The sequence below is a fragment of the Hippopotamus amphibius genome, chromosome X (assembly GCF_030028045.1).
Source record: "Hippopotamus amphibius kiboko isolate mHipAmp2 chromosome X, mHipAmp2.hap2, whole genome shotgun sequence".
NCBI lineage: Eukaryota > Metazoa > Chordata > Mammalia > Artiodactyla > Hippopotamidae > Hippopotamus > Hippopotamus amphibius.
This window is the reverse complement of record NC_080203.1, coordinates 117,800,937-117,821,337: the sequence shown is the minus strand read 5'-3', so window position 1 is coordinate 117,821,337 and position 20,401 is coordinate 117,800,937. Positions and strand designations below refer to the sequence as shown.

The following is a 20,401-nucleotide window of genomic DNA, read 5'->3' as shown; positions in this document are numbered from 1 at the left end:
TCTATAGATTATTTTGCATTTGTCTATCATTTTATCCTCCTTGCCTCTCATAATACTGTCTCACGTTTAAGGTGAATCCTTCCATATATTCGCCGGATCGCATCCCCCTTTGCCCTCTCAGGGACCATACATGTCTTTTTTCTGTCCCGTATTTTCAACCTTTTTCGCTTCACTGGATCCTTTCCATTGGCGACAGGGGTGGGGTGGGGTGGGGGTGGTGGTTGTGTGTGTGTGTGTGTGTGTGTGTGTGTGTATTTTTTGCATTTTAAAAAGGATTTAATTTTTTTAGAGCAGTTCTAAGTTTATAGCATGGGGAGGGAAAAAAATTTCCTCTATCCTTCTAAGGTTCTTGGCTGAGATTTCCCTATCTTAAAAAGACAGAGTAACAGAAGAAAAACAGAAGTTGAATAACATGTATACCTCCTGCATACATGAGAGCAAGCCAGGGAGACCGAGTAACTCTCCAAAATGGCCCAAACCATCACCTTAAATACCACCTCCAGCAGAATACAAAAGAAGATATTGGGGGATGGGGGGACAGTTAAGGGAGGTTATCAGGAAAAGCACAGAAAACAAAGGTCTGGTTGATATGCAGACTTAAGTTCTTGCCTTCTCCATTGATAAGTGTTTCTAGAGATTTAGGCAGCTTGCTCTTCCTGATACAGAAATGGAGACACCCTTACAAATGGAGGTTTCTCTTATAAATGTAAAGGGTAACCTCTTGGTTTTTAGAGCTTATTTTGTGTGCTGTTTCTTAAAAATAATCAGTTCTAGAAAATCCTTAAGCCAAAGAGACATATTTTGGGATGGCATATTCTCTCCTTCAACAACAAAATTGAGAGGAAGGTGTAGAGATTTCGCAGAACGACGATTTCCTCGGTCCTTGCCCTTCTCAAGGGAAAGAACTCAGTCGAGAGGCACAGAGCAGTTTTAAGTAGCAAGAATTTTATTAAGCAGAGCAAAAGTACACTCCTGAGAAAGGATGAGAGTGGGCTACCTGGAAACCAGAAGCAGCCCTGCAGTGGGGAAGATTGGGTGTGTCCTGTGTCATTTGATTGACAAGTTGATTGACAGATTTAGGTTATATGACTTTCCTGCTAATGTGCAGGTGCTTACCCATAAGCACCCAAGCGGAACGCATGGGGTGGGGTGCGCAAAAACTGCAACACTAATTTATTACAAATACGCACAATAAACCCTAGGTTACCTTGAGTCCCCTTTTAAGTCTTGGTGCACCTATGCCAACCTATGCTGGCGGTTTTGTCTTGCTTGGTCCTGATATGGCTGGAAGCGAGGGAGGATCTTTGGGTGTGCTCTGACCACCAGTGTCCTGGTGGGGGAGGGAAAGACAAACTGTTCAGGATGGAGTGGGACCCTCTCGTGTCTGACTAGCTACCTAACATCCCTGCCCCTGACACATGCACAGTTTCTCTCATTAACATCACTTCCTTTTTTTTTTTTAAACTGAAGGTAAACCTACATTGACACATCATTTTCACCCAAAATATATAGTTTACTTAGAGTTCACTCTTGTGCATTCTGTGGGTTTGAACAAATGTGTGATGACATGAATCTATCACTATAATATCATACAGAGTGTTTTCACTGCCCTAAAAATTCTCTGTGCTCTGCCTATTTATCTCTCCCCACCCCCACCCCATGACCACTGATCTTTTTATTGTCCATAGTTTTGCCTTTTCTGGAATGTGGTATTGTTGGAATCTTACAGTATGTAGCTTTTTCAGATTGGTTTCTTTCACTTAGTAATATGCTGTTAAGTTTTCTCCATGTCTTCTCATGGCTTGGTAGCTTATTTCTTTTTAGCAGTGAATAATATTCTGTTGTCTGGATGTACCATAGTTTGTTTACCCAGTCACCTACTGAAGGACACCTTAGTTGCTTCCAAGATTTGGCAAGTGTGAATAAAGTTGCTGTAAACATCTGGGTGCAGGTTTTTGGGTGGCCGTGTTTCCATCTCCTTTGGGTAAATACCAGCGAATGTGATTGCTGGATTGTATGGTGAAAGTATGTTTAGTTTTGTAAAAAAGCTATCAAACTCTCTTCCAAAATGGCTCTACTGTTTTGCATTCCTACCAGCAATGAGTGAGCTCCTGTTGCTCCACATCCTCGTCAGCACTTGGTATTGTCAGTGTTGTGGATTTGGGCGTTTCTAATAGGTGTGTAGTGGTATCTTGTTGTTTTAGTTTGCATTTCCCTCATGATGTGATATGAAGCATCTTTTCATCTGTTTATTTGCCATCTGTATGTCTTCTTTAGTGAGATGTCTGTTAAGGTCTTTGGCTCATGTTTTAATCAGGTTGTTTGTTTTCTTGTTGAATGTCCATCAGTATATAAACACAGTCAATCTCTCACATGGTCAACAACCACAGCAGCAGCAACAACAAACAAATGCACACAACCCAAACCCAGAACCCTCAGAACCCTTTCTTAAGCCTATTTCCACTTGTACCCTGTCTTTGCTTTCTCTTTTTCGTAGATAGACTTCTCGACTGGGTTGTGCAGACCTGATGTCTCCACTTCCCAGTGAGGTCTGGCCTTTGTCTTTAGCCGTCTTTCTCTTCTAACATTCTAAGTCTTAGAAAATGGCGACTATAGTTTGTAATGCTGTAGTTCTCATCTCAAGGGAAAAAAAAATACTGTAACTATGTGTGGTTGAAACGAAGAAAGACTCTGTGGGGCCCTCCCTGGTACAAATCTTTTCCATGTTCCCTGTTTCTTATTTACAGGAAAAAGGCTTCAGCCTCCTTGACGTTCCCTGAGTTCCCAAGGGAAGCTTCAAACAGTTGCTAATCAGGGAAGGGAGGGATGCAGAAACAAAGGAGGAGCAGTCAAGAAACAGCAGCGCAGCAGGGTCCTGGTTTCTCCTCAGGGAATAGACATAACAATATCTCTGAGCTCTTCTGCAGGAACTAAGGCCCCCACCCAGGTGGAGGATGGTAGCTCCAAGCTGAGCACAGGATTCCTGGAGCACCGCCCGGTTACCTCACCACCAACCAATCAGAAGAAAGTCACACACCCTGCAGCCGTCACCCCAAATTTTGCCTAAAAGTACTTCTCCCTGAGAACTGCTGGGGAGTTCCGGGTTTTGAGCATGAGCCACCTGTCTCCTTGCTTGGCCCTGCAACAAACCTCTCTCTGCTCCAGGCTTCCATGTTTTGGATTGTTTGGCCTCACTGTGCGTTGGGCACGTGAACTTGTGTTTGGTAACATGGTGATGGATGTTAACTAGACTTATTGTGGTGATCATTTATTAATAGATACAAATATCAAATCATTATGTTGTACACCTGAAACGAATATATGTCAGTAATAACTCAATTTTTAAAAATGCAAGAAAAAAAAAAAAGAAGGAAAAGAAAATGGTGGCAGTATCCATCTAGTTGCCTGTGCCTGAAGCCTGGGAATTAATCTAACTATTCTCACCCTTTCCTCACCTCCCCACATAAAATTAATCACCTGGTTCCATTGATTTGGTTGCTGAATCTCTCGCAAATTAATGCACCCATTTCTTTCCATCCTATTGCCTCTCCCTAGTTTGGGAAGATACTCTTCTCTTTTTATGTGAAGATGACAGGCTGGCTGATCTGTGTTGCTGCATGATGATGTTGGGGAGGAAGAAATATTCTTCTACCCTTCTAAGTTCTTCTGGCTGATCTAAGAATTAAATTGATGTGATAGACAGTAACAGGAGAGAGTCAAAGTTACATAACATACATACATGGGAGAGACCTGGGAAAATTGAGCGACTTGCCAAAACGGCCAAAGCCCTCACCTTGTAGACTATCTTCAGCTAAAGACAAAAGAAGATGTTGGGGTGAGGAGAGTCAGCTGTGGGAGAATGCTAGGAGAAGTGCAGTAAAGGAGGGTGATTGTGATGTAGATTTAAGTTGATGACTTCTCCATTGATAAGAGTTTCTGGAGATTTAGTCATCCTCCTCTGCCAGGTACAAAGAGGGAGACACCCTTACAAATGGAGATATTTCGTACAAAAGGACAACTGCTGTGTGGTTTCCAGATCCCTTCCTTTGTCTGTTGTTCCTCAGAAAATAACCAGCTTAAAACAATTGATATGGCAAAGAGACATATGTTAGAGTGGCAAATTTTGTTCCCCTACAGTGATGTCATAAAGACTTAGGGGTGCTGGTGACTGCAGAGGCAAAATCTGAAGATTTCCTTGTTGTTTTAGCACCCTCCTCACTGCTGCATCTCTCTTGGTTTTCTTCTACTTTCCTGGCATTTTCCTCTGATTTCTGAGACACCTCTGTTGCTCATGGAAGCTCTGACCTGATAACTGTCATTTACCTCTGTTGTGAAGTCTTGGCTCTTACCCTTCTTAGCTGTAAGAGCTGGAAGAGATCATGGACTCTCTCTTTTTTAAAAAAAATATTTATTTATTTGGCTGCGCCAGGTCTTAGTTGCGGCATGCGGGATCTTCATTGCGGCATACGGGATCTTTAGTTGTGGCATGTGGGATTTCGGTCCCTGACCAGGGATTGAACCCTGGCCCCCTGCATTGGGAGCACAGAGTCTTAGCCACTGGACCAGTCCAGATCATGGACTCTCCTGATTCAAATTTCCTTATCTGTAAAATAAGTGGCTTCCCCTACACCAGTGAATCTTCATTCTGGCTGTATGTTAGAATCGCCTGCGGGGCGGGCGGCTTTGAAACCTCCCAGTGCTCAGGCCTCACTCTGTAACGATGAAGTCAGCATTGTTTTAAGCTCACCCTCTCCAAAGACTCCAGAGTACAGGTAATGTTGAGAACCAGTGACTTAATGATTTTAAAGGACCTTTGCTCTTCTGTCATTTCATGTCTCTATCATGGCCCGATCTCAAGTTGAGATTTCTTTGAACGTTTTTACTAAGTTGGGAAGAAATAGCTGTGAAGTACCCCCCTCCATCTGCTGTTTGTCCTTATTTACATACGATGGAACCCAGCCCACTGATTTCCAGCTCTTGTTCCCTTACAACTGTTATTGAACTGAAAACATAGCTGAAAACTTATTAAACAGAAAAAAATTATTTTGAGCTTCGTGCTGACAATTCATTATAGAACCGAGGAAACATCTAAACTTCTCTCCTTCTAGAATTAATGCTAAAAATGGATTTACAACTCCGTAATCCGAAATGAAAATTTTCATTCTGGTGCCAAACCTAGTATTTTGTTCTTTCTTGAGTGTCCTATTAGGAAAACTGAAGCATCTGTGTAGGCGAATGGAATTTTGATTGATTTGCACCCATAGACGGGCAGGGCCTCCCCAAACTGCTCCATGTGGGCCACTGAAGTTAAGTGTTAGCATCTCTCTCTTCTAGTCCTCTCTGCTGACCCACAAATGCTGGAAGAAAAGTCAGGGCAAACACATCATCACTGTAGGTGTGGTCTCACTCTTGGAACACTTTGAAACAGATCTTTTGGAAGACAGCGTTTCTGTAGCAGCCCCCTGTAGACCTACCATTTTAGACTTGAAATAACGTAAGACTTTTTTGACCTGTCGTTAACCACTGGCACTAATTTGGAGAGAACTGGGATCCTGACATAAGTCTGATTCGTGTTGAGACGTGTCCCCTGGGGTGCTGGCGTTCCCTGCCTGTTTTTCTGTTAGCAGTATCTCTTTCGACTATTCGCTCACTTTCTTCTGCAATACCTGTCTGAGGTGCACAGCCCGTGCCTTTGCTTGTTTCTCTCAAATGCCTATTAACCTATTGAAATTAGTTGCTACCTTGATATGGGTAGACTAATTTAGTAGCTACAGGTAAGTTATTAGTCATAATCTATGGCGAATTCCTTTCCCCACAGAATCCTTTTACAAATGGGCTATCACGTTGTTCTCAAGGAAAGAAATGGTTAGTTTTCTTCTAGCAATGGGGAAAAAAGGCATTTTCCTTGGAAAAGAAATGCTGCGAGAGCATGGAGTCAAGCTGAAAGGAGCCTCTTTCCCACTCTGTTTAGCATTGGACTATTTATCGTGGCCCAGAAAACCTTGTCTGAAGCTTCTTGGTTTTGACCTGCTTCTTTGGATATTTCCTTATAGATGGAAGAATTGATTGAGGGTGTTCGATGGGCCTTTATTGACATGCTGGAGAAAGAAAATGAGTGGATGGATGCAGGGACAAAAAGGAAAGCCAAAGAAAAGGTAAGGATTCCTTTTGATGAAAAAAATATGACTTTTGGTTTAATGGATTTTCATGCTCCCCGTTGACTGTGTAGTGGATTTTATATTGACTGAGCTGTTGACTCTGGACGACCCCAGAGTTAGGTGTCTGTTTTGGGATGGATACAGAGATTTTATTACCAGGAGGTAAGAGAAAATAAGATCTGACTTTTTCAAACTGCGTTTTCAAACACCTTGTAATTCAGCCTTTCCTTCTCTCCTAATTGCCGTCTGTAAGAGCCACATGGCTTGCTGCCCAGCGAATTTTGCCATTAAACCATCATTGGCTATGGCAGAATGCAGAGCAGTGGGGAGCCGGGGGAGCAGCTGGCAGAAGAGCCCTCAAGGCACAAAGAAGAAAAACCCATATTGGCTGTGTGTCCTTCTGCTCCGTGCACGATGTGTGCTAATGTCCTCGGGCAAATCCTTTACTGTAACCAAGCAGATCTACTTCCTAAGCCATCATTTTGTGCAAATGACCCAAATAGCATTGGATTATAAACTGTAGATCAATAGTAGACCATTGTGTAGGAATACAAAAATAGTTCCTAATAGAAGCAGACATTGCTAGGCCTTGTAAAACTTTCTGGTACTGTGCAACAAGATAAGGGAATAAGTGAGAAAAGTATTAGCAGCCATGCTGTTTAGAAATAAAGAACGGGGCCAGTCTTGAATTCTAGGTATTCTGATGACGCTCACAAAGGTAGGAAACACCTGCTACGTTCTTAACGGATGCTGCTCTTCAACTGGGAGACAACTCAGGAGCATTTCTTCTTTAGGGAGGTGTTTTTGAAACTTACTGATGATAGCAGTCACCTGGGGTGCCTGGACCGTCTGTAGCTTTCTGGGCCTCTCCCTGGCATGGTCCGGTTTAGTGCGTTGAGGGTGCAGTCTGAACACTTGTGATTTTAACCAGTCTCCTTGGTGATTCTTATTCTTAGGCAGGCCTCGGGAACAATGCCTAGAGTCATACTGAGTCATGCTGAGCACAAAGTTTTTTGCATTAAGGTCAAGGAACAAAGAGGGAGAGGGTTTTCACAGCAGGGAAACTACTCTGTATGATACTATAATGGTGGATACATATTATACGTTTGTCCAAACCTATAGAACATGCAGCACCGATAGTGAACTGTAATGTAAACTATGGACTCTGGATGATAATGAGTTGTCAATGCACGTTCATCGATTGTAACAAATGTCCCACTATGGTGGGGGATGTTGATAATGGGGGAGGTTGCGCATGCATGGAGACCAGGGTTATATAGGAACTTTGTACTTCCTGCTCAATTTTGCTGTGACCCTAAAACTGCTCTAAACGATAAAGGCTATTAAAGGAAAAAAGAGGGCAACATTCTGGAAATGCTTAGCCTTGTTGAAATGAGAATATGCAGAGGTTTAGCACAGATATTTTATAGAGCTTTCATACTCCCAAGATGGATAAACATTGCCACAGATATTTTTGTCAATGGACATGAAAAGGCTGTTCAGTGTTTATAACAAAGAACGAACTTGGGTGGCGGGGGCGGGGGGTGTGTGTGGCAGGAAGACAGAGGGTAAGTTTGATTCGTTTTCACCTTTGAGAATCTGTCAGAGCTGTCTTAAGTCATTTAAGGCACAAGCTGACAAATGCAGGAGCATACGGGCTGTGATGAGAAGCTCTCCAGATGGTAGATGAAACTTTTTGCCCCAACACGTTGTTGTTGTCATTGCCGTCGTCATCATCGTCGTCGTCGTTGTTGTTTGAAGGCTTCATTTATTTGTCGGGCTATAAATGATATCTGGAACAGAGCGCGTCTTGCACTGGGCAGTTGAGAGCCCAGCACACTGGGGGCTCTTGATCCTAGCCTGACCCCTTGTGGACTGAGGGCCACCAGTGTGGAGGGTGGGGTGGAGTGTTTAGTGGTGTGTGTGTGTGTTATGAATGGATGGATACCAGGGGAATGTTCTGGGGACTGCAGTCAGTTTTTTGAAAAGTATGGCTGGTGATTGCCTTAGGGGGATCTTCTGGATTGCATAGGGAGTGGGTGCCTTACAGTTGGGCCTTCTAGCCAAGTAGCCATGGATTCTTCTTGAAGGAGGATTATTCTCAGTCCTTCTAATATTAGACACATTCTTGTTTGCCCCCTGAGTTGCTCTCCAGTCTTATATTTTATTTCAATGGGAGCCCTCACTTTTTCTTTTAAAAGTACTCTTTGAACATTCTCCTGTCTTTGAGCTGAGTTCAACCTGCCAGGAACTCAAACTAGTTCCTTGGCAGGTACGAATATCAAAGGTAGCTGTCCTGCTGGGTGTCACCGGGTTCCCTGAGTAGATCTTGAATTTCAGAGCTCAGAGCAGTTCCTTTAATGAAAGGTAAGAAAGGGGAGACGTTGTCTAAGAATTTCCAGCAGTTCTCTCGGTAAGTCAGGCTGTGGACCCCAAAAGATGCAGGTTTTCTTTTTCCAAATTAAATGAACATGCAGATCTGGAAATGACCTCTGGGTGGAGCTCGTAACACTCACAAAGGCAACGTTTAGGGAGCTAAAGGCTTTTATGCAGCTTTCTGCTATGGGGTTGTTTTTGAAAAATTATTTTTTTCTTGCCCTTTTTCTATGCTGTCCTCCATTTGATTGCCTTTTAATAGTCAACAAGAAAGGAGAGGCTCTGCCTAATAATTCCTTGAATCTTAGATGGAAATCTCTGACTATCTTAGGGCCTTGTCTTTCTGATACTGAGTAGCCCCTGCATTAAGACAGGATTTGCCTGCATTCGATGTGGAGGTGAATAATTCGCCTTCTCTTCCTGGTATGACTTGGCACTGCTCTTTGGGCATGTGTTGTATGCAGTATATCACCCAGGCGGAAGATTTCTCATCAATAATAGTGCCCACACTGGGCCAATGCTGAGTCACTTGGCAACCCACTGGGAAAGCTGGAAAAATGTTCCGATGTGTGAGGGGGAGAAGCTTTTCTTTCCCTCACAGTCAGGCTCTGGACTGCAGCTAATTACAGTGCCTCCTAAGGGGTGTTGACCTCAGCGTTCCCTAGTGACCTGCCTCCTGAACGGGAAGGGTCCAGATGCCCGCAGTGAACTGAGGCCTAACACCTTGGCTTTTGTGGTGGTTACTCCAGTCTCAGAATGGAAGCGTGGGGATGTGGCTTTGTCGTGCTCTTTGCTAAGGGTGATCATTTAAAAGATAAACAAGGATGCCTCTGCTTCCATGAATGAGGGGTAGATTTGTTATCTCTATCTCCCTGCCTTTCCCCTCTCATTTCTCAGGAGGTCATGAGAGGTTTTGTGTTGTGAAACCGCAGTGTAGGTTTCGAACTGGAAATTTAGTATGGTCAAATAAGCACCAATTTTTGTTTTGGATTCTGTGTTCTCTGCAAGCATGTGCTCTTATTATAAACAAGCAGCCAAGGATAGGAGGCCTGTTAATTTTTTTCCAGCTATCATAGCTGTTGAATGAGTGTATTTTGAGGGGTGTCTTTTAGAAGATTTGCCTTTTCCAGAACAGAATAGGATCTCAAGGTCGCTACACGACGTAATGATTGTGAGGCCTGGCAGGAAGGGATGCAGCACTGCCTTTGGCTGCCCTGGTGGCAGGAGCCAGGCTTGTGCTGGTAAGCTCTGTGTCAGATCAGGAGGAACACGGCTGGTGCCCAGCTGGATTCGATTCTGTAGCCAAAAGCTGGATTCTTTCTAAAATATGTGTTTGTGCTCTTTGCCCCTGCAATCTTTGTTTGCCAGGCCACCCCTAGAGAAAAAGACCCTCATGGAACTCGTAGGAAGGCAGCATCCTCAGGATGCTGTGAGTGGCCTTAACCTTAGCCATAGCAGGTACAGAGGGTTCCCAAGAAGTGTGTCTCATGGTCCCATCAACACGAGCGTGTGACTCCCAGGCACATGCTTTGGGTGAGGTGGGAAGAGTTTTCCTCCAGGGGGCCAAACAGAAGTTTAGCTCACCTCTTTGGCTTTGTCTCTTTTGGGGCGGGAAAATAACCTTTCCTTCCATCCTTCTGAGTTCTTAACTGGGGTCCATGTAACAAGAGATAGATTAGCAAGAGAAAAACAAACAAGTTCATTAACATGTATATCTCATACACATGTGAGAGAAACTCAGAGAGATGAGTAACTCAGAGAAGTGGCTTAGAACTCCAGTTTATATGTCATCTAAAACAAAGGAGAATGAATTTGTAGAGAAATAGGAAGAAAATGGGAAAGTAGTTTTAGACTTCCAAAAGTGGCAGATGGTGGGAATGTAAATATATGGGAGACTAATGGTGGATACAGGCTACTTAGTTGTTATGTAGATTCCTCTGCTGCTGCCTCCAGGCCTATAGGGCTTAAAGTTGTCGCAGTGATTCACTTTTGTCCTCCCTCATAGAGAGGGGAGGAGGGACAACTTTGAAAATTTATGTCCTTTTAGGCAAATTGGGGGAGGGCGGGAGCTTTTCTTGTATCTGCTGCTTCTCAGTTGCCTTCAGCTCAGAATAATTTTTATGTCAAAGAGGCATACTTGGGGGTATAATTCTGGTTTCCTTTATCTTTAAGCTCTGCCCAGCCCTAGATATTGGATTTGTCCCAGGTATCCAGTCTGTACCAACCCTGCTGGTGTCCTGCCCACATCTGAGCCTGGTGGTTCTCAGGGTATGCTTCTAGACCACCAGCAGCAGCAGCAGCAGCAGCAGCAGCAGCAGCCTCCCTGGGGACTCATTAGAGATGCAGATTTTCAGGACCACCCCAGACCTGGTGAGCCGGGGGTGGGGCACCCACTGCCCTTGCCATTACGATTTCACTGCACCTGTCTGACTTCAGCTGCCAGCACCTGCCTTTTCCCCAACAGCTTTCTCTTCCCGCTGGAGCATGCTAGGCCACTCACACAGAGGGCCCAAAATTCTGGGGAATGAGCACAACCCAGTGATGGATGGGAGTTGCCCCAGGCCCCTCCTCCCTCGAGTGTGTTCTACACAGGCTCCCGGAGTTTCCCCAGTGGGGTAAGCTCTAGTTGCTCACACTGACAGCTGGCTCCGTAAGATACCCTTTATTGACTGCCTGTCTTTCTCTGCTCACTCCCCCAGTCCCCACCAGTGTTTGGTGTCTCTTTCACATCCCAGACGAACTGTTTGCACTGCAATCCTTGTCTCGGGATCTGCACCTGGGGGCTCCCCAACTAGGACACAGCCTCTGGGGTGTGACTTTTCCCATCTTTCCTCTCCATATGGTGACAGTGAATTTCACTGCAGCTGGATGCTAGCATCGCTTCAGCAAGTTCAATTCCACAAACATTTCCAGAACCGACATTGTGCCAGGTGTTGGACTAGGAGCTGCAGATTCAGAGATGATCAGTTGCAGACTCTTTTCTGCAGGGGTTTTCACACTTCTAGGAGAGCACCACAGTGATATGGATTCCGAGAAGATGGGGAGAAGTGTTAATGTGATGGAGACACATAGTGGTCCCAGGGGTCTAGAGGAGGAAGCCGCTAAGGAGCCCAAACACCCTGTGTGAGGGCACCAGACTTGGGATGCCCACTCTGCCACCTCTCTCTTCCTTGTCACAGCCCTTGTCCCTGTAGCCTGTGAGCATGGCTTCTTCTGGCTCTTACTTCATCCCAACAACTTTGTATCCAGCTGTCACTTTCCCTTGTTACCTTTACTCCTGCTTCATCTCACGTATTCCTTTTAAATTGCTTTGTAGAAGAAAAGAAAGGGAAGGACTTTTGTCAAGCTGTCTCCTGCCCGTGCCTGTGACAGATTCAAGCCTGTTTGTGTAGGTGCTTAAGAATGCAGCCACCTCAGTTCCTGCATCCACTCCAGTGCTCACGCAGGAACACACAGGGACTGACAAAAAAGCACGTGAACCATCTTTCGGGATCCCCCCCATTCCCTCTGGATCTCTGGCTCACACTTGCCACCATCTTGAGCTTGCTGGCACTCTCTGGCTCCATGTCTCTCTGTCTCTCTCTGTCTCTCTCACACGCAGAGACAGGCTGGGGTAGTGGCCTCCTCCCTCTCACTGACCCCAACAGGAAGTACAGTACAGAAGCTTGCAGATTGGAGAAAGACTTCCTAGGTTCAGAGCCAATGTCTACCACTTATTAGTTGTATAACCCTTTGGAAATTACTTAACCTTTCTGACCCTCAGTTTTCACATCTATAAAATGGTGAGATTAGTACCTACCTCAGAGATTTGTTATGAGGAGTTAACATACATAAAGTATTTAGAAGAGCACCTGGAGGGTGAGAAAGTTTCTCCAAGTGTGTTCAGCTGTTTCTTCCAAACTGTTGTCCTGTGCAGGAGTAGAGACTTTGGCCCCACTGGCTGGTGAGAGATGGGAAGTGAGGTTCCGTGTGTCCAGGTCTTTGTGTTTTCCCCTGGGTTCGGAAGGTAGATGACATAAGACCACAGTCTCTGAGGTCCCCCTTAGCCTTTAGGTGCTTTGATGCTTTTTGTCCGAAAACTATCTTTCTCCTTATATATCCCTCCCGCAACCCCTGCAGGGCAGTTAATAGTGAGCAAGCCCTCTTGAGAGGGTGATGGGAGGGGGGTACCTTGCTTTTCTCTGTGAATTTTGGCTTTTCTTGTTTTGAACAAATTCAGTGCTATCTTTGTGATATACCTTTGAAATACAAAAACAAATATTTGGTGTAAGTAGGAGTTTGCTGCACGTAGTTATCAGATAAATTGTTAAAGTTATACCTTGTTGGAGTGAGGTTACTGCAATCGAGTTTCGGTGTTCTAGATAGAACCTCAAGGAAATGTTTTGGGCAATGTTATTGGTCATTGATTCTCATACTCAAGGTGCATTGGCACCATCTGGAGGGCTTGTTAAAACATAGATTGCCAGGCCTCACTCCCAGAGTTTCTGAGTCAGTACCTCTGAGGTGGGGCCTAGGAATTTACATATCTGACAAGTTCTTGGTGATGCTGTTGGTCTGAGGTCAGCACTTTGAGAGCTCCAGGTTATTACAGGTGAAAGCTCTGTTACACCAAGGCTGTATTGCTTGAACTAGCTAATGTTTATTAAGTGACTACTTTCCCTTACCCTTTACAGGAATCCCTGTTCACCATCTCTCATGGCAGGTCGGGGTGGGGGGGGGGGTGAGGTGCGGGGTGTGGCAGGAAGGGATGGGAGTGCCCTGAGTGACTACTGTGACACTCAGAACCCAACCAGGCCATCCACTCCATTGTTGCTCCAGCTGCTAAAGAGCCCTTCTTGCTCAAGGATGGAAGACGCCTTGGAGGACTGGGATGGGGAGGGTGGGGGGGACTCGGGGGAGGGTGGGGGGGGAGTCAGGGGAGGGAGGGAATACGGGGATATGTGTATAAAAACAGATGATTGTAAAAACATATGATTGAACCTGGTGTACCCCCCAAAAAATAAAAATAAATAAATAAATAAATAAAAAACCAAAAAAAAAAAAAAAAACAGATGATTGAACTTGGTGTACCCCCCCCCAAAAAAAAAAAGAACCCTTCTTGTTATAGATCCAAAGGCTCATTCTTGGTCACTTCCACCCCTTGACTCCATGTCTGTCCCCAGGAACAATGCAGAATATATATCTTCCACATAAAAGCCCTTCCAGTATTTGAAGATGTTTAAATGTTTTTCTATGTCAGACAAAATGTCTCTAGTATTCCTCATTCAGTTAAGAAGCATCATATGCCAGGCTAGATGTTCTAAATGCTTTACAAATATTTACTATGTCAATGCCATGATATCTGTATGAGGTCAGTCAAATTGTTTTATTTTACAGATGAGAAAACTGTCACACAGAGAGGGCAAGCAAGCTTGCGCAAGGTTACACAGCCAATAGGTGGAAAAGCTGGGACTCAATCCCTGGCAGTCTGGTTTCAGAGTCTTTGCTTTTATCCACAGTGCCAGTGGGTCTCTAAGTGTGGTCCTCAGACCAGCAGCATCAGCATCACTTAGGAACTAGCTAAAAATACAGATTCTTGGCCCCACCCCAGATCTATAGAATCAGAAACTCTGGGAGGAGACCCAAGAATCTGCATTTTAATAAGCCCTCTGGGTGATTCTGATGCAGCCAAAGTGTGGGAATCACTGCTCTCTGCTGTGGTTCTGATGCCTCATCCTGCTGGCTGCTCTCCAGGTTTTCAACGTCTTTTTTTAAAGCTCAAGTTCAAAGCTGAACACAATATTCTAGATATAGTCCAACTCACACAGCACAATGGGAATATTATTACCGCCTTTGTTTTGCATACAAATTATATTAGAAATCTGAAGTTTATATTATGGCTATCTTTTCCCCTCAGCCATGTCACTGTTGGCTCATAACAAATTTACAGTCAGTTAATTTCTAGGTCTTCTTTTTTTTTTAATCCCACAGGAAATGTCGTTAAGCCCTGTTGCTCCAGTTGTAAACTTGGCATTTTATTTAAACCCTCATCCCAGAACTTCATATTAATTCTTATTAAAAATCCATTTAGCTTTGGTCATGGCTCTGATTTTTACAAAGTATATGTTTCTGAATCTCCTGTATGTTTATTATTTTTGCTACAAAAATCTATGCTCATTAAAGAAAATCTCGAAGGTAGAGTATAAAAGTAGAAAGAAAAAAATCATTACTAGTCCCATCACCCAAACAAAACCATTGCTAACATTGATGTATTACTTTGTTTTTTTCCCTATGCATAGGCTTGAATAATGCTGTATATGTAAATTTGGTTCCTTCTTTTTTCTCTTTTATATTTTGAACATTTCTCCTGTTGCTACATAGTTTTTATAAAAGAATTTTTACTGTTATTGCATAGTCTTCCAGTGGTTATACAGAAGATTACTTAAACATTTCTCCACAGTTGGGTATTTAGGTTGTGCTATTACTGATGTTACTAAGATAAACATCTTGTGCATAATGCTTTCCCCCCAAATATCAGACTAATTCCATAGAACGGCATCTCAAAAGACATTTAAAAATCTCGAGTGTCATTCAGTGTCTCCATCTTTATATCATTCATAATTTGATAAGTCCACTTTTTTTTTTTTGGTCCACGTCGTGCGGCTTAATTCTTAGTTCCCCAACCAGGGACTGAACCTATGGCCACGGCAGTGAAAGCACCAAGTCCTAACCACTGGACCTCCAGGGAAGTCCCAGATAAATCCACTTTTTGGTTTGATTGTTTTTCTGGGTTATTAATGAGCATGGTCACATGGTCGAACTGGAATCTCCCTATTTGCTCGCCCTTTGGAGATTCCTTCCAGATTTATCTATTGAGCAGATTCATGGAGAACCTGCTCAATAGATAGATCCCTATCAGTTCACTAACCAATGGATTTTTAGTCCAGTTGTTCATTCTACTTTGAACAACTTCATGGAACTGTCATCCAATTTATCCATTTTGCCTGCAAGGATATCATGAGACATTTAGCAATGCCTTGATATGATCTAGTTACACAATATTTAGGGTATTCCTTGATTTCCTAATGTATTGTTCTATTTAAAAAGTGGGAACTTGAGGAAATTGAACATTCATTGGGCTCCCATTCTTTCTAAGGTCCTGTGTTATCCTCAGTGGAGATTACATGATTCCATGGGTTACAGCCAGCTTTTCAGACTCCCAACCAGAAATCTCAATTTTACTTCCCAGCCAACTGGAAGTACTCAAATCCTGTTGAGTCTTTCTTCCAAACAGCTTTCAAATCTTTACCATTCCTTTTTAATAGTTCTTTCCTCCTCTAGCTTCTCTTCCTTTTTTCCTTTTTTTGTTGAGGTAAAATTCACATAACATAAAATTAGGCATTTTAAAGTGTACAATCCATTGGCATTGACTACTTTTACAATGTTGTGTCTAGTTCCAGGACATTGTCATCATCCTAAAAGGAAACTTCATACCCATTAAGCAGTAACTCCTCTTTCCTTCCCCCAGCCTCAGGCAACCACCAATCTCCCTTCTGTCTGTGGATTCACCTATTCTGGCTATTTCATATAAATGAAATCATACACTATGTGACCTTTTGTGTCTGGCTTCTTTCACTTGGCATAATGTCTTCTAGATTAATCCATGTTGTAATATATATTCTCTCATGCTTTTTAGTCCATTTCCCCACTTATAGTCTTGGAAAGAGAAAAACAAACCATTTTAGAATTTCTGATAATGAGGTCTTTCCTGTCTTCTCTGAACTTTTGAAATAGCATCATAGTGTTTACTTATAACTGAAAAACTCTACCCCCAAAATACAGATTACTGCATTGAAGTGACCCCTGTGAGGGAAGAGCTTTGGTCGCTGGTTCATTCTTATGTGCCCAGAAACCAACATGGCTTCCCTTCTTTGGCCACTAGGCAGACCTTAGTAAGAATCACAGCTCCACCAAGCACATAGGCAAGGTGCACATTTTGGGGGGCCTCAGTTCCTTCACCATGAACTGAGAATAAATATACAACTGTTTTCACAGAGTGTTTGGGGGGATTTAAACAAGTAATGTATGTCCAGTGACTAGCAAAGAGCAAATGTTCAGTATTAGTAAGATAACATTCATTTTTCCCCAAGTTTCCTCTTATTTCTTCTCACCAAATAACGTAATGCTCCATGAAAGTCTCCCTAAAATTGGGAAAGAAAAGCTGATGTCAGTTACTTTGGTTTCTTTGGGGTGGAGGTACAAAATGGACTTTTATTAATGTTCACTTTGTTCAGTATTTTAAAACATTTTGTTATGGAAATTTTTAAATGTGCACAAAAGTACATAACAAACCCCCAGATTCTTATCACCCAGCCTCACCCGTGAGCAGTCTTTGCCATTTTGATTTCATCTTCTTCCCACCCCACCTGTTTTTATGCTTGAGAATTCTCAAGCTCATGTCAGATATCATTTTACTATAAGCATTTCATTATGTATCTTCAACAGTTAAGGATTAAAAAAAAGCTGACCACAGTACCCTTAACATACCCAGCAGTATTAACAGCAATACCTGTACCCTGCCTGCTTTCTGTAATTATCTCAAAAATGTTTCTTTTTTTGTAAACAGTTGGTTCAAAGTGGTATCCAAACAAGGTGTATATATTGCAATTAATAGGTCTGTCTTTTAAGGCTTTAAAAGTTTTAAGAGCTCCTCTTCCCTTTTATCAATGAAATTTATTTGTTGAAGAAATTGTGCCATTTGTCTGGTAGGAGTTTCAGCACTGTTGATTTGGCTGATGATATACCATTGTTGTCTTTTAACATTCTTCTGTCCCTCGCATTTCCTGTATGTTGGTAGTTCAATCTAGGGGTTTGATTAGATTCAGGGTCAATTTTCTTTTGGCACAAAGACTTCATGGGTAGTGCTGTGTGCTTCCTATACAGCCCAAGAGGCACATGGTGCAGTGTTGTCCCACTTCCACTGAAAAAGTTAATTAGTGGTTTCAGGTGTTGTTAGTCTGATCCTTTTTTTTTAAAGAACTTTTATTGAGATACAGTTGATATACAATAAACTGCATATATTTAAAGTGTACAATTTGATATTTTTTCTTATTAGTAATGTATATATGGCAATCCCAATCTCCCAATTCATTCCTCCCCTGCAACCCCTCCTGCTTTCGCCACTTGGTGTCCATATGTTTGTTCTCTACATCTGTGTCTCTAGTTCTGCCTTGCAAACTGGGTGGTTTGTACCATTTTTCTTTATTCCGCATATATGTGTTAATATACGATATTTGTTTTCCTCTTTCTGACTCACTTCACTCTGTGTGACAGTCTCTAGGTCCATCCATGTCTCTACAAATGTCCCAGTTTCGTTCCTTTTTACAGCTGAGCAATATTCCATTGTATATATGTGCTACATCTTCTTTATCCATTTGTCTGTTGATGGACATTTAGGTTGCTTCCATGTCCTGGCTATTGTAAATAGTGCTGCGGTGAACATTGGAGTGCATGTGTCTGCTTGAATTATGGTGTTCTCTGGGTATATGCCCAGTAGTGGCATTGCTGGGTCATATGGTAACTCTATATTCAGTTTTTCAAGGAACCTCCATGCTGTTCTGAGTAGTGACTGTATCAATTTACATTCCCACCAGCAGTGCAAGAGGGTTCCCTTTTCTCCACACCCTCTCCAGCATTTACTGTTTGTAGATTTTCTGATGATGCCCATTCTGACTGGTGTGAGGTGATACCTCATTGTCGTTTTGATTTGCATTTCTCTGATAATTAGTGATGTTGAGCAGCTTTTCATGTGCCTCTTGGCCATCCGTATGTCTTCTTTGGAGAAATGCCTATTTAGGTCTTCTGCCCATTTTCTGATTGGGTTGTTTGTTTTTTTTTATATTGAGCTGCATGAACTGTTTATATATTTTGGAGATTAATCCTTTGTTGATTCGTTTGCAAATATTTTCTCCCATTCTGAGGGTTGTCTTTTCGTCTTGCTTATAGTTTCCTTTGCTGTGCAGAAGCTTTGAAGTTTCATTAGGTCCCACTGATTTATTTTTGTTTTTATTTCCATTACTCTAGGGGGTGGATCAAAAAAGATCTTGCTGTGATTTATGTCACAGAGTGTTCTTCCTATGTTTTCCTCTAGGAGTTTTATAGTGTCTGGCCTTACATTTAGGTCTTTAATCCATTTTGGGTTTGTTTTTGTGTATGGTGTTAAGGAGTGTTCTCATTTCATTCTTTTACATGTAACTGTCCAGTTTTCCCAGCACCACTTATTGAAGAGGCTGCCTTTTCTCCATTGTATATCCCTGCCTCCTTTGTCATAGATTAGTTGACCATAGTTTATCTCTGGGCTTTCTATCCTGTTCCACTGATCTATGTTTCTGTTTTTGTGCCAGTACCATACTGTGTTGATCACTGTAGCCTTGTAGTATAGTTGGAAGTCAAGAAGCCTGATTCCACCAACTCTGTCTTTCCTTCTTAAGATTGCTTTGGCTCTTTGGGGTCTTTTGTGTTTCCATACAAATTGTAAAATTTCTTGTTCTAGTTCTGTGAAAAATGCCATTGGTAATTTGATCGGGATTGCATTGAATCTGTAAATTGCTTTGGGTAGTATAGTCATTTTCACAATGTTGATTCTTCCAATCCAAGAACATGGTATCTCTCTCCATCTGTTTGTGTCATCTTTGATTTCTTTCATTAGTGTCTTATAGTTTTCACTTACCTATCAACTTTCACCATAGGCAGTGGTCCTCTTTGTTGACTGTGCCTTCAGATCACCCCCGGGGAGCTTAAAAAATCCTAATGTTCAGGCCACACCCCAGACTGATGACATCAGACTTTCTGTGGATGTGCCCCAGGCATCAGTATTTAAAGTTCCCCAGGAGATACAAATATGCAGCCAGGGTTGAAAACTACTCTTTTAATCATTTAAGTGGTCATTGATAATATATTGCATATATACATGAGTTCATTAGGGATTGGAATGGGTGATTTTCCCGTTCTATCATTCTTTCTGCATTTATTAACTGGACTATTTCTATAGAAAAAGATTTTCTCTCATAAACCGCTTGATTATACTGACATACAGTCTATACTGATATAAACTGCTGAAAGGCAGAATAAATGTCTTTTTATTTATTGATTTTTCACAATGAGTTGGTACCCTAGTACTTCCAAAGGTACGAAAGCAGTTTGGTTTTTAAATATCATGATAAACTCAGGGAATTTTTTGTATTTGATTTGTTTAGATTCATTACAGTCATGATTATTTTTTAGCTAAAAATGTCCCATGTTGGCCAACTTGAGGCTCTTCCTTTAGGGAATTTTGACATGATTCCAGTTGTTTCTGACAGCATTTTTGCTCCTTGGTACAACAAGATATCCTCTTTAATGTTTTACTTCTATTTAATCACAGACTGTTTTGAACAATTTATAAATCATTGCCTTAATTAGTTCTTCTACCATTGAGCAATATATTAATTTTTGTTGTTGTTGTTATGGGGGAGGAGAGAGACTCATTACTAACTTGAAATACAGAGTTTTAGTAATAATGAAATTTGCAGAAGTTTGAATGAGAGGTTTATATGAATTATCATTTGTAAGGGGCACTAGCTCATGTCATTGGACATACATGTAATATATTCTATAGTTTTTGAAAATTTTTGCAGTGTTGTATTCTCATCAAGAATATAAAGAAGCATATAACTAGTGTATGACCATGCCATACATTAAAAAATTTAATGCTAGTATCAAGAAATAGAACTAATTTGAACAACGTGGAACAATGGAACTATGTTAGATGAAACTTGCAATAGTAAATATTCAAAAAATTTAACAATATCAACAAGCAGTAATAATTTAAATGTGGTACTGTAAAAGTA

At 42.1% G+C, this 20,401-nt stretch overlaps 1 protein-coding gene across 1 annotated transcript in view; it reads left to right on the top strand.

Moving 5' to 3' along the window:
• PHEX (phosphate regulating endopeptidase X-linked) overlaps nucleotides 1–20,401 on the top strand; it is a 208,118-nt gene that overhangs the window by 86,557 nt on the left and 101,160 nt on the right. The window contains exon 12 of the mRNA XM_057718360.1: nucleotides 6,054–6,155. Coding sequence (XP_057574343.1) covers nucleotides 6,054–6,155 — 102 coding nt within the window. The remainder of the gene's footprint in view (nucleotides 1–6,053; nucleotides 6,156–20,401) is intronic.